Here is an 11420-nt window from a genome sequence, read left to right on the forward strand (position 1 = left end):
CCGGGGGGGGGGTCCAGGCAAGACAGGAGCCACAGCCCCGCCGAGACCTGTGCGTGGAGCGGGCGGCCAGACCAGCCGGTGCTGGACAGCGGCCAGGAGTGCCCGGGGCGCTTGCACGGACAGGAGAATGTCCTACCTGGCACGAGTCACCCGTGTACTCAGGGGGGCAGGCACACATCTCCACCGTGTGCGCGCGGCGCCCGCTCCCTGTGTCCGAGGCCTCCTCCAGCCCCACCCCGCTCAGGCTGAGCCGCTGCGTCTCGCTGAAGTACAGGCCGCGAAGGCGCATCTCCTCCAGCCCCGACAGCACCACCATCAGCTCCGCCCGCGTCACCGGGGCGCCGCTCCCCGCGTGCCGGAAGCTTCCCTGCAGGGAAACAGAGAGGCAGGCTCACCTCAGGGAGGCAGACACCCAGACAGTCGACGACACAACAGAAAATAAGATGCAGTCGGATAGGAAGGGCCTGACGGTGGACAGACACTCAGGCGTCAGATGTCCTGCTTCCTCCCAGGAGGAGGGAGAGCCACGTCGAAGGGGGGAAATGAAGGGAGGAAATCAGGAACAATGCAGTGAAACTGAAGTTTCCAGTGTTAGGCTTCTTTTAAAATGTACTTGTGGCCCAGCTGGCGTGGCTCAGTGGTTGAGCATCGACCTATGAACCAGGAGGTCACGGTTCAATTCCCCGTCAGGGCACATGCCTGGGTTGTGGGCTCTATCCTCAGTGGGGGGGTGTGCAGGAGGCAGCCGGTCCATGGTTCTCTCTCATCATTGATGTTTCTCTCTCTCTCCCTTCCTCTCTGAAATCAATAAAAATATGTTTTTAAAAAATAATAAATAAAATACACTTTTGTTTGTGCAAGCACCGAGAAAGATGGCATGGAAACCGAGGGATGCAGCCCAGATATTTACATGTGAGTAACTGGGACAGAGAACACAACCTTCTCTTGTGCACACACATTCATTTTCTATGATAAAAAAGATACAATATAAAAAGTATCACCTTAACTAGTTAACTGCCACGATATTTTGAATTTAATTAAAAAAGGTTTGCCGCCCGCATCTATAGACACTTATGGTGCACAAGCGTTAACCGTATTTAACTGTACGCTACAATACTATTACTCTACGTGCATTGTTGTACGACAGGTGCCTAGAACTCTGTCATCTTGCAAGACTGAACCTCTATGCCTACTAAGAAATCACTTCCATCTCCTCCCCCCAGCACCCTGCCCATGGCGACCACCATCGCACTTTCTGTCTCTATGAATCTTCGAGCTTAAATACCTCTCTACAGGAAATCATGCAGTTCTGTTTCTGTGACTGGCTTATCTCTTAGCAGGATATCCCCCAGTTCCATTCACGTTCTAGCTGTGGCAGGGCTTCCTGCCTCCTGAGGTGGGATCACATTTCTATGTATGCGCCACTTTTTCTTATCCATTGTTTTCGCCTCTGGGCCACTGGGATAGTGCTGTGATGAACACGCATGTGCAAATATGCCTTCAAAATCTTGTTTCCAATTCTTGTGGATATATATCCAGAAATGGGATTGCTGAATCATGTGGTAATTCTATTCTTTAAATTTCTGAGGAGCCTCAATTGTTTTCCACAGCAATGCACTGTTCCACCAACGGCGTACAATTTCTCCACATCCTTGCTCACTCTTGTTCTTTTGTTTTGTTTTGAATTAAAAACATTTCTTGTAGCCTTCCTAGTAGGTGTGAGGGGTATCTCCTGGCTTTGATATGCATCTCTAATGACTTAGTGATGTTGGGCATCCTGTGCACAAAAGCCTGTAGTTTTAACCCTTGGAGTCTGTTGGTTCCTCTGAAGAGTTTCCACGTCTCTTTAATGGGCAGAGTAACAACACCTAATCCCTCAGCAGCATCGTGAGGATGAAAGCGAATTAGTGCTGTGATGTACATAAAGTATTCAGAACAGTGTACAGTAAACATTAAATAAATGGTAACTGTTATCCTATATAATAAAAAGCTAATATGCAAATTGTCCCCTTGACCAGGAGTTTGACCGGCAGTTCAACCAGGGGGTGGGGCCGGCCAGCCAACCGCCTGCGGCCCCTTCCCCAAGCCGGCCCCGCCCCTGATCAGCACCCCTGCTACCCCGATCGGGGCGGGCTGGCCGGACCCCACCAGTGCACAAATTCATGCACTGGGCCTCTAGTTAACACATAAATATAATACTTACATAATTTTAATTTATGTTTTAACAGTTTGAGGTATAATTTATATACAATAATATTCCCTCACTTTACGCATAAAACTTTTAGTAAATTTACAGAAGCACAATGTAATGTTAGAACATTTCCACCCACCTCCAAAAGCACCCTCCTGGCTATTGTAGTTACTGCCCATTCCCATCTCCAGGCCCAGGCACCTGCTAAGCCACATGCTGCCTCTATGGACTTGCTGATGCTGGACATTTATATAAATACCAACTTAATTTCAACAGTATACAAAAACGTGGCTTCCAGTGGCTTCATTCCCTCCCCTGCTCCTTTTGCTACGGTCATATAACTTACACTTTTATACATTGTAGGCTCACCAACACAGATTTAAAATTATTGCTTGATGCAGCTGTCATTTAAAGCAGATAGGAGAAAAAAGGAGTTATAAATAAAAGATATGTTTATACTACCTTTTCTATTTACCTTTGTAGTTACCTTTTCCTGTGTTGGGTTTCTTATGTGGATTTAAGTTACTGTCTAGAGTCCTTTCATTTCAGTCTAAAGGATTCCCTGTGGTATTTCTTGTAAGGAGGGTTGGCTAGTTGATGAATCTTCTCCGTTTTGTTTATAATAGAATGTCTTCATTTCTCCATTATTTTTGAAGTACATTTTCCTGGACATATAATTCTTTGTTGACAGTGTGTTACCTTCCGCACTTTGAAAGTCTCAGCCCATTGTTGTCCAACTTCCATGGTTTCAGGTGAACAGTCAGCTGTAATTTTATTGAGGACCCCATGTATGTGACACAGTGCTTCTCTCATGCTGCCTTCAAGATTCTCTGTCTCTCAGCAACTTTACTATGATGCTTCTGTATGTGGATTTCTTGCATTTATCATACTTGGAGTTTGTTGAGCTTGGGTGTGTAGATTAATGATTTTCATCAAATTTGGGGAGTTTTCAGCCTTTATTTCTCCCCCCCACCCCGTTCTGGCACTCCTATTGTGCACATGTTGGTACATTTTTTCTGACTATCTCTGAGACTCTGTTTGTTTTGCCTCACCTTCTTTTCTTCCTGGTCCCCAGACAGATAATCTCAATTGAACTTCTTCAAGTTGGGTGATTCTCTCTTCTGCCTGCTCAAACCTGTTGCTGAGCCCTTGTCTTAGTCAGCTCTGGCCGCCATAACAAAATACCGTAGACGAGGCGGCTTAAACAAGGTGTATTTCATCACAGTTTGGAGGCTAGAAATCCCAGGTCAAGGTGCCAGCCAGTTAGGAACTCTCTTCCTGGCTTGCAGATGGCCACTCCGCACTGTCCTACTCGGCAGGGAGAGTGAGCTCCCCGATGTGTCCTCTTATAAGGACACACTAGAGGGCACATGTCATCCCCCCAGGTCAGGGCTCCACCCTTATGACCTCATCTAACCTTACTCACTTCCTTACTCCAAATACAGCCCTGGGGTCAGGGCTTCAACATACGAATTGGTAAGACAGGGCTCTCCTATTCTCCTTTAGTTCTTTAGGCATCGTGTTCTCTAGTTCTTTGACATATTTAAAATGTTGATTTAAAGCCTTTTATAGTAAATTCAATGTCTGGGCTGTTTCTCCTCCACCCCTCTCCCCCCAACCTCCCACGTATAAACCACATTTTCTTATTCTTTGATGTTAGACGTCTTTGTGGCTTTTCCGTCAATTCGTCCCAAGCATTTGTTGGACACTCACCAGGTCCCAGCACCGAGGGAACCCGAGGACACGCCGTAGCACTTAGAGGCCCCTGGGGTTTATAAGACAAAGAGGACGGACAGCGCTCAGTGCCATAAAAATGGCACAAACAGAGCCCTGTGAGGATGAAACTCCGTATAGTTTCTATAACTCGTTTTAAACTGAGAGATAGAAATTATGTTTATATTTGGAGGATTCATATAATTCATATTTTTTAACTCACAAAGTCCGTTAAAAAGCACGACTGTGTGAAGGGCTAAGCTGTGAACAGAGGGCCATGGAGAGCCAGGGAGGCACGTTCCTTAGGTCACCCACCTCCACCAGCTGCACCCGCCCGTGATGCAGCTTGTCCGGGCGCGGGTCACTCGGCTCCTCGTGGACGACGGACATGCGCTGACCCTGTTCAGAGAAAAGCACGCCTGCCCTCAGGCTGTGGCTGGGCCCTCAGGCTGTGGACAGGCTAAGAACAAATTTATGTGGATCTGCATGCGTTGCATGAAGTGCCTGATTCTAGAAAATTGTTGGGAAATAAACTGACTGGCAAAGGATGAGTGACAAGGAAGCAAAATGCTACCACCCAATACACTGCGTGTTCACAGTCAGGAACCCCCAAATTCTCTTGACAAAAGATGGCTAAAAAGATGGGGAAAAATTTTAAGCCGTGCCTCACAGTTAGTACATGAGGTGCTGTTTCTATTGCTGCCTACAGACTAGACTGTGGTAGCAAGAAAGCGCTTTGGGGGGTGGGGTGGGCAGGAAGGTGCCAGGCCGCAGTGCAGCCTGCAGAGCGGGGAGCCTCGGGGCTGGCCCCTGGGGGACTGGGGGGACCCAGCCCTACATTCCTCACCCTCTGGACTCAGCCTGTCCACCCAGCTCTGCACCCGCTCCCTAGCACAGGGCACAGGGGAGGCCAGCGCCCACTGTCAGCACCCCCCACCCCAACACACACACGCGCCCCAGCTTCTCTGTGGTAGCACCAGACCTGCCAGGAATGCCTTCGAGCCGTGTTTCAGAAAGAAGAGATTATCTGCGATCACAGATCATTTTAAACCTCAACCTGAGAAACATGCCCAGTCGGCTCTTCATCACAGCAGCCTGGACACAGCGGAGTAACGGTTCATGCTCCAGGGAGAAATCAGGGAGACGTTTTGAGCATCACCTCTCTGTGAATCTAACCGTCTGCACAATCAACGTATTGGCAGTAACATATAGGTGTGCTGATGGCCTGGCCTCGCGAGACTCTGCACAGAGAACGAGCCTGGGATACCGCACTGCTTGGCAGTGGTCTTAGTGGCAGCTACTGCTCCCTCAGCCGTCACTCTCACACCTTTGGTGCTTCGTGTCAAGGTGCTTTGCAAAGGTTGAGGTGACTCTCTTTTTGAGGACAGGCATTGCCTGCCCTTTATGAGCCCAGCCATGTGGCCTTGTCGGCAGGAAGGGCTCAAAAGCATTTGTGAAAGGAAACTGAAAGATGGAAACATAAAACATAAAAGTGAACTTATGAGAATCAAGTTATGAGCCACTAAGCACATTGGGCCTCGGGGGGTGGGGCAGGGGTCCCGGCAGGCACTGCATGCTCTACCCTTCATTTAGTTTCTACAAATATTGGAAACGACATCATCGAGACATTCGCAGCCCCTCGTCAAGCTGCCCTAAAGGGAATCAGCGCCGACGGCGGCCGCCCGCTCTGTCCCTCGAGTCGGGCTGGTACCCACAGTGAGCTGCACGGCTGGCTGCTTCCCCAGAAGGGCCATGTCGGCCGGGAGCCCGAAGGACTTGACTTGGTAGGTGAGGAAGCCGCCGTAGGAGGAGACCTGAAACGGGAGGGATGTGGTCAGCAGGCAAACATGAAGAGACCACGGCAACATCGCTCATGTGAGACGTACGTGGGCCCAGGGTCTGGAGAGAGACACAATCAGCCTGTTAACAGGGCCACTAGCGAGCGGACTGAAGATGGTATTTAACATTCCACAGGATGCCCACTTTAGAGCACTAAAACCGCGTAGCGTGATGGAGCTTCACAAGTGAAAGATCCTTCTGTTAAAAAAAAAAGCGTAGCCCAGCTGGCATGGCTCCGTGGTTGAGCTGCCTGTCGACAGCCCGCAGGAACAGAGACCTGCTGTCAACCCGGTGAGCTTGGAGGTGGACCCTCAGCCCAGGTGCCCACGCCCTGGCTGACACCTCGACCGCACCCTCAGGAGGGACCCCGAGCATCCGCTCCTGGACTCCTGACCTCAGAAACCAGGCTAGGTCATCAGTTTGTTGCTTTAAAAGTCAGTGTTGCCCGAGCTGGTGTGGCTCAGTGGAGAGAGCATCAGTCTGCAGATTGAAGGGTCCCGGGTTCAATTCCAGTCAAGGGCACATGCCTCAGTTACGGGCTTGATTCCCCAGTGTGGGGTGTGCAGGAGGCAGCCAGTCAATGATTCTCTCTCATCATTGATGTTTCTATCTCTCTCTCCCTCTCCCTTCCTCTCTGAAATCAGTAATATATATATATACACACATATATATACACATATGTATATAATATATATTATCTTTTAAAAAGTCAGTGTTTCAGGAAACCTGTTACGCAGCGAAGATAACCAGTGCGTGGCCCACCTGTGCAGGTGAAGAGGCGTGTGCGTGAGGCAGGAGCGGGTTACAGTGGAGCATCCACATTCCCCACATGCAGAGCTAGAAACCCCAGGTGGCACCTACCTTGTCCCCCAGGTAGGAGGGAGGTGCGACCCAGGTGGCGCTGTGCACGGTGGAGGGCAGCTCCTGGAGGTCGGCGACCACACTGCCGCTGCCGGGGTTGAAGGAGACGGGGATCTGGGCCCTGTCCGCCGTCTCCAGGCGCCAGCTCATCATGTCCACAAACTGGAACACAAAAGCCAGGGTGGGAACGCGGGATGGGGCCTGTCGCCACAGCTGGGCTGTGCAGAGGAGCCAGAGACGAGCGGCCGCCTGGCCTCACAGGCCCTGCCCTGGAGTCCCCGGAGGGCAGAGAGCAGGGGGTGCGGGGCTATCCTTGTGCCCAGACACATCCTGACTCCTGACGTTTAGTAGGCGCCCATCAATGTGCGAGTGACACTTGGGTAAGCGCATAAGTAACAACTCGTCCCGTGGGCTCCCGTTACGGTGAGCTCCTGCGTGTGAGACGTGGAGTGGAATGCAGCGCTGGGCTGTCATCACTCTGCCCTATGGAGCCTCGCCACTGACTATGTCCCTGATCACACATGGTGAGAGGAAGGGAGCGAAGGGCTGGCAAGGCAGAGGTTAGGAATCAGGCTCCGGGATCCCTGGGGGCAGAGGGAGGAGACTTCAGAGTGGGTTTACAAACTAACTTTTTCCCAATTAAAGGCTGCACTCCTTCCAGGAGGCAGGCAATGAAATCTTTCTTTGAATACTTGTTGGATACAAGACAACACTCGCACAAAGAAAGCAAGTATTAGGCTACCGGTTCATGGAATAATGAAGGCAACACACGTTTTACTTTCATGGAGTTAATTTAAAAAGTGGCCACAGAGCCCCAGCTGGTTTGGCTCAGTGGTTGGAGCACCTGCCTGCGGACTGAAGGATTCTGGGATCTATTCCGGTCGAGGGCACGTACCTGGGTGGCAGGCTCCATCCTAGCCCCAGACGGGGTGCATGTGGGAGGCAACCAATCAGTGGATCTCTCTCACATCGATGTTTCTCTCTCTGTCTCTCCCCCTCCCTTCATTCTGCCTAAATATCCTTGGGTGAGGATTCACAATAACAAAAAAGGGGCCAAAGAGAAGATGTGGTGAAAGGCCTGAGAAGGAAGTAACACAGAAAGAAGATGAGCTGATGAAAAGCAGCAGGGGAGGAACCACAAAGCCATGTGTTTAACAGTGCCCACTGAGCATCTACTGTGTCCCAGATGCTGCTGGGGCACTGGTCTAAATCAGAGCTCAGGCGTGCGTGGGGGAGGGAGGCAGATAATAAACACATTTTAGAACTAATCGTACAATAGGGCAGAGGGTGACGGGTGGGCTATGGCGTGGGAAGCGGTGAGGGAGGCCCCGTGAGCACCAGGCGCTGGAGCAGGGGCCTGACACCCTGCAGGACGGGACGGGGCAGGAGAGCGTCTGTGGGAACAGCACTGAGGCTGAGGCACAGCCAGGGCCAGGCTCAGCCTTTTAACAAAGCAATACAGCCCGGCCCGGCCGGCGAGTCTCAGTGGTTGAGTGTTGACCTATGAACTGGGAGGTCATGGTTAGAGTCCCGGTCAGGGCACAGGCCTGGGTTGTGGGCTCCATCCCCGGTGTGGGGCGTGCAGGAGGCAGCCGATCAGTGATTCTCTCTCATCATTGATGTCTCTCTCTCTGTCCCACTCTCCCCTCCTCTGAAATCAATAAAAATATACGTATTTAAAACAACAACAAAGTACTACCCAGACACTCCCATGGCCCTCATGTTTCACGCCCATCCGTCCGCCCTCACTCGGACTTTCTCCCTGAAACAGGCCGACGCGCTCCCGCACACCTTCGCTCTCCGTCTGTGGGTGCTGTGGCAGTGACGGCTGATCCCAAAGCAAAAGCAGCTGGTGCAGCCCTGGGGGTTCGCCGGGTCCAAGTGGAAGGAGCCTTCTCGACACACATCGCACTCGGCACCGTCCACATTCTCCTACGGAAAACACGGAAGGAGAGGTCATTCCCTCCGAGGGGTCCCGACGGCCGTAACCTACCCGCACAAACGAAACACAGCACAGGCTGCCAGGACGGGGATGGCAACAGAGCGTGACGTGACGGTGAGTGATTGTTAAGCTTCTTTACGGCCTCATTGTTTAAACCAGCTGTGTGAGCCTTTAGAGCAGCGGTTCTCAACCTGTGGGTCGAGACCCCTTTGGGGGTCGAATGACCCTTTCACAGGGGTCGCCTAAGACCACCGGAAAACACATATATAATTAAATATTGTTTTTGTGATCAATCACTATGCTTTAATTATGTTCAATTTGTAACAATGAAATTGGGGGTCACCACAACATGAGGAACTGTATTAAAGGGTCGCGGCATGAGGAAGGTTGAGAACCACTGGTTTAAACGTGTATCCCACACACACGTAGAGCACTTCCTTCCCGCTGGCATCTCGAAGGCAGGGAATCGGCCCGGCAGGACTCACAGTCGGACGGGACCAAGGCCTCCCCCTGACGCTGGGACCTGGGGCCCAGCAGCAGGCACAACCAGGAACAGGCTCCTAGGGCACCTCTGAGCCTCTTGAATTGTAGGCAGAGTGTGTGGGTGCCTGGCCGTGTGGCTCAGTGGTGAGCGTCGACCTATGATCCAGGAGGTCAGGGTTCAATTCCCGGTCAGGGCACAGGCCCGGGTTGTGGGCTCGATCCCGTGTGGGGCGTGCAGGAGGCAGCCGATCAATGACTCTCTCATCACTGATGTTTTTCTCTCTCTCCCTCTCCTTTTCTCTCTCTGAAATCAATAAAAACATATTTAAAACAAAGAAAAGAAAGAAGTCAAAATTTCCTAGGCCGTACTTTGGGCTGGCCTCTCGGTTTTTAAAGACATGTGTGATTTTCTGGAGAGGGTTGCACCTGTCACCAGACTCTTAGGGAGGTCTGCAGCCTCCACATCCACCACGGGTTGTCCCATTTCCCATATATTCCTGTACATTGACTGGACATGAAGAGCTTCCACAGTGATTGGTGGCCAATATCCTGGCCGCACTGGCCCAGGCTCACCTTGCAGAGGCAGGCCCCGGTCTCCGGGTCGCAGACTCCGGGCTCTGTCCCGTCTCTGCTGCAGCGGCAGGGGATGCACTCGGGGAAGCGGTGAAACCCAGGAGCGCATCGGTCACAACGCCGTCCTGAGATTCTGGGCCTGCACCTACACCCAAGCAAAGGAAGCGGAAGCCGTCGGCATCTCTACAGCTGGCCAGGTGCGTCCACGGCCAGGGGGACCCCGGTGCTGACGGCCAAGGCAGAACGGAGGCAGCAGAGCCCGGGCCTGAGCCTCGAGGGTGCGGACAGGAAGAGGGAATCTGTTGTACGTGTTTTCACTTCATTGGAAAAGAAAGGAACGGGGCCCCGGCAGGTGGGCTCAGCCATTGAGCATCAAGCCAGGGACCAAGAGGCCACCGGTTCCACTCCGGGGAGGGCACAGGCCTGGGTGCGGGCTCCATCCCCTGTGGGGGCGTGCAGCAGGCAGCGATCAAACCTAAGGAAGGCCCTGGGCCACACCTGATCATTGCCCCGTGCCAAGCAACCCCTGTCCTTCGGGAAGGAGCTGAGTGAGACTTGATGTTTGCATTTTGAGAGAGAGGAAGGGAGAGGGATAGTCTTTATCCTTCTCAAACCATGAGCATGAACCAGTTTCATTCCCCGTCAGGGCACGTGCCCGGGTTGCAGGCTCGATCCCCAGCAGGAGGCAGCCCATCAGTGATTCCCTCTCATCATGGAAACAGCCGTTTGCCATTCGTGTCTCAGCAGTCGTGCCAGGACCTCTCGCTGCTCCGGGGCAGCCCCTCCCAGGATGTTCTCCAGCATGTCCCTCCCCTCCCTGTCCCCGCCGCCACACACACACACAGGACCCCCACACCGGCTCAGACAGGTGCCCGGCAGGCTCTGCATTGAAACCTTGAAGCCGGAGTCACGGGCTTCCCAGGTGAACAGTGTACCAGCCGGACTGAGCGGCGACGGCATGAGGGACAGGATCCCGCCTCCCAGACCAGAAGCTGGAGGCACTGGACGGTGGGTTACACAGCAGGGGGTGCATGTGGCTCACCCTGTCCAGCTGCCACAGGGAGGGACTGGCCTGAGGATTTCAGCCCAAGTCCTGCCCGGTACTTCACAACGTCCAGCTAACCCAGGGAAGGGTGGAGCCCGGCCCTAAATACAAGTGGCGAGGCGCCCCCCATAGGGACACGTAGAAGTTGGTAACTCTACACGTGCATTTTGACATTAAGAATATGCTGGAGCCCTGGCCGGTGGCTCAGTGGTTACAATGTCGGCCCACGGACCAAAGGGTCACGGGTTCGATTCCCAGTCTAGGGCACGTACCTGGATTGTTCGATTCCTGGTCAGGACTCGAGTGGGAGGCAAGCAAACGATGTGCCTCTCTCACATCAATGTTTCTCTCTCTCCCTCCTACTCTCTAAAAATCAATGGGAACAATACTTTGGGGGGAGGATTAACCAAAAAAAATAAATAAAAAGATGGATGGTGGAGGGAACAGGCCGGGCAGCTTGTGGGCTCAGGCGACCGGCCCTCACCCACCAGGCCCTGCTGGGTCCCCTGGGGTACAAGTGACTCCACACGTGACCTATCTGGACAGGGAACCGCACCCTGAGGGGACCCCGTGCAGCCCTCGGGCCCATGAGAATCGGGAGTAACGCCCAGTGTGGGCAGATGCATCGTCCCTTCCATGGAGAACCAGCGGGTCCATGCCCCAGCTCACCTGCACTGCCCGTGGTCCGGGTGGCACTCAGGGGTGCCCACCATGCCTGCCGTGCCCGCGCTGGAGCAGTTGCAGGGCTGGCAGCCCGCCCGGGGGGGGAAGGC

At 53.0% G+C, this 11420-nt stretch overlaps 1 protein-coding gene across 1 annotated transcript in view; it reads right to left on the bottom strand.

The window, feature by feature from the left end:
- Positions 1-11412, bottom strand: part of LOC102256222 (laminin subunit alpha-3) — a 24397-nt gene extending 12985 nt beyond the window's left edge. Inside the window, exons 1-7 of the mRNA XM_014546159.1 lie at positions 11317-11412; positions 9603-9747; positions 8396-8536; positions 6605-6766; positions 5620-5718; positions 4220-4303; positions 48-367 (exon numbers count right to left, since the gene is read on the bottom strand). Of these exons, the coding sequence (XP_014401645.1) occupies positions 48-367; positions 4220-4303; positions 5620-5718; positions 6605-6766; positions 8396-8536; positions 9603-9747; positions 11317-11360 (995 nt within the window). The 5' untranslated portion in view covers positions 11361-11412. The remainder of the gene's footprint in view (positions 1-47; positions 368-4219; positions 4304-5619; positions 5719-6604; positions 6767-8395; positions 8537-9602; positions 9748-11316) is intronic.
- Between the last annotated feature and the right edge of the window lie 8 nt (positions 11413-11420).

Source organism: Myotis brandtii, unplaced genomic scaffold, assembly GCF_000412655.1.
Source record: "Myotis brandtii unplaced genomic scaffold, ASM41265v1 scaffold433, whole genome shotgun sequence".
Classification (NCBI taxonomy): Eukaryota; Metazoa; Chordata; class Mammalia; order Chiroptera; family Vespertilionidae; genus Myotis; species Myotis brandtii.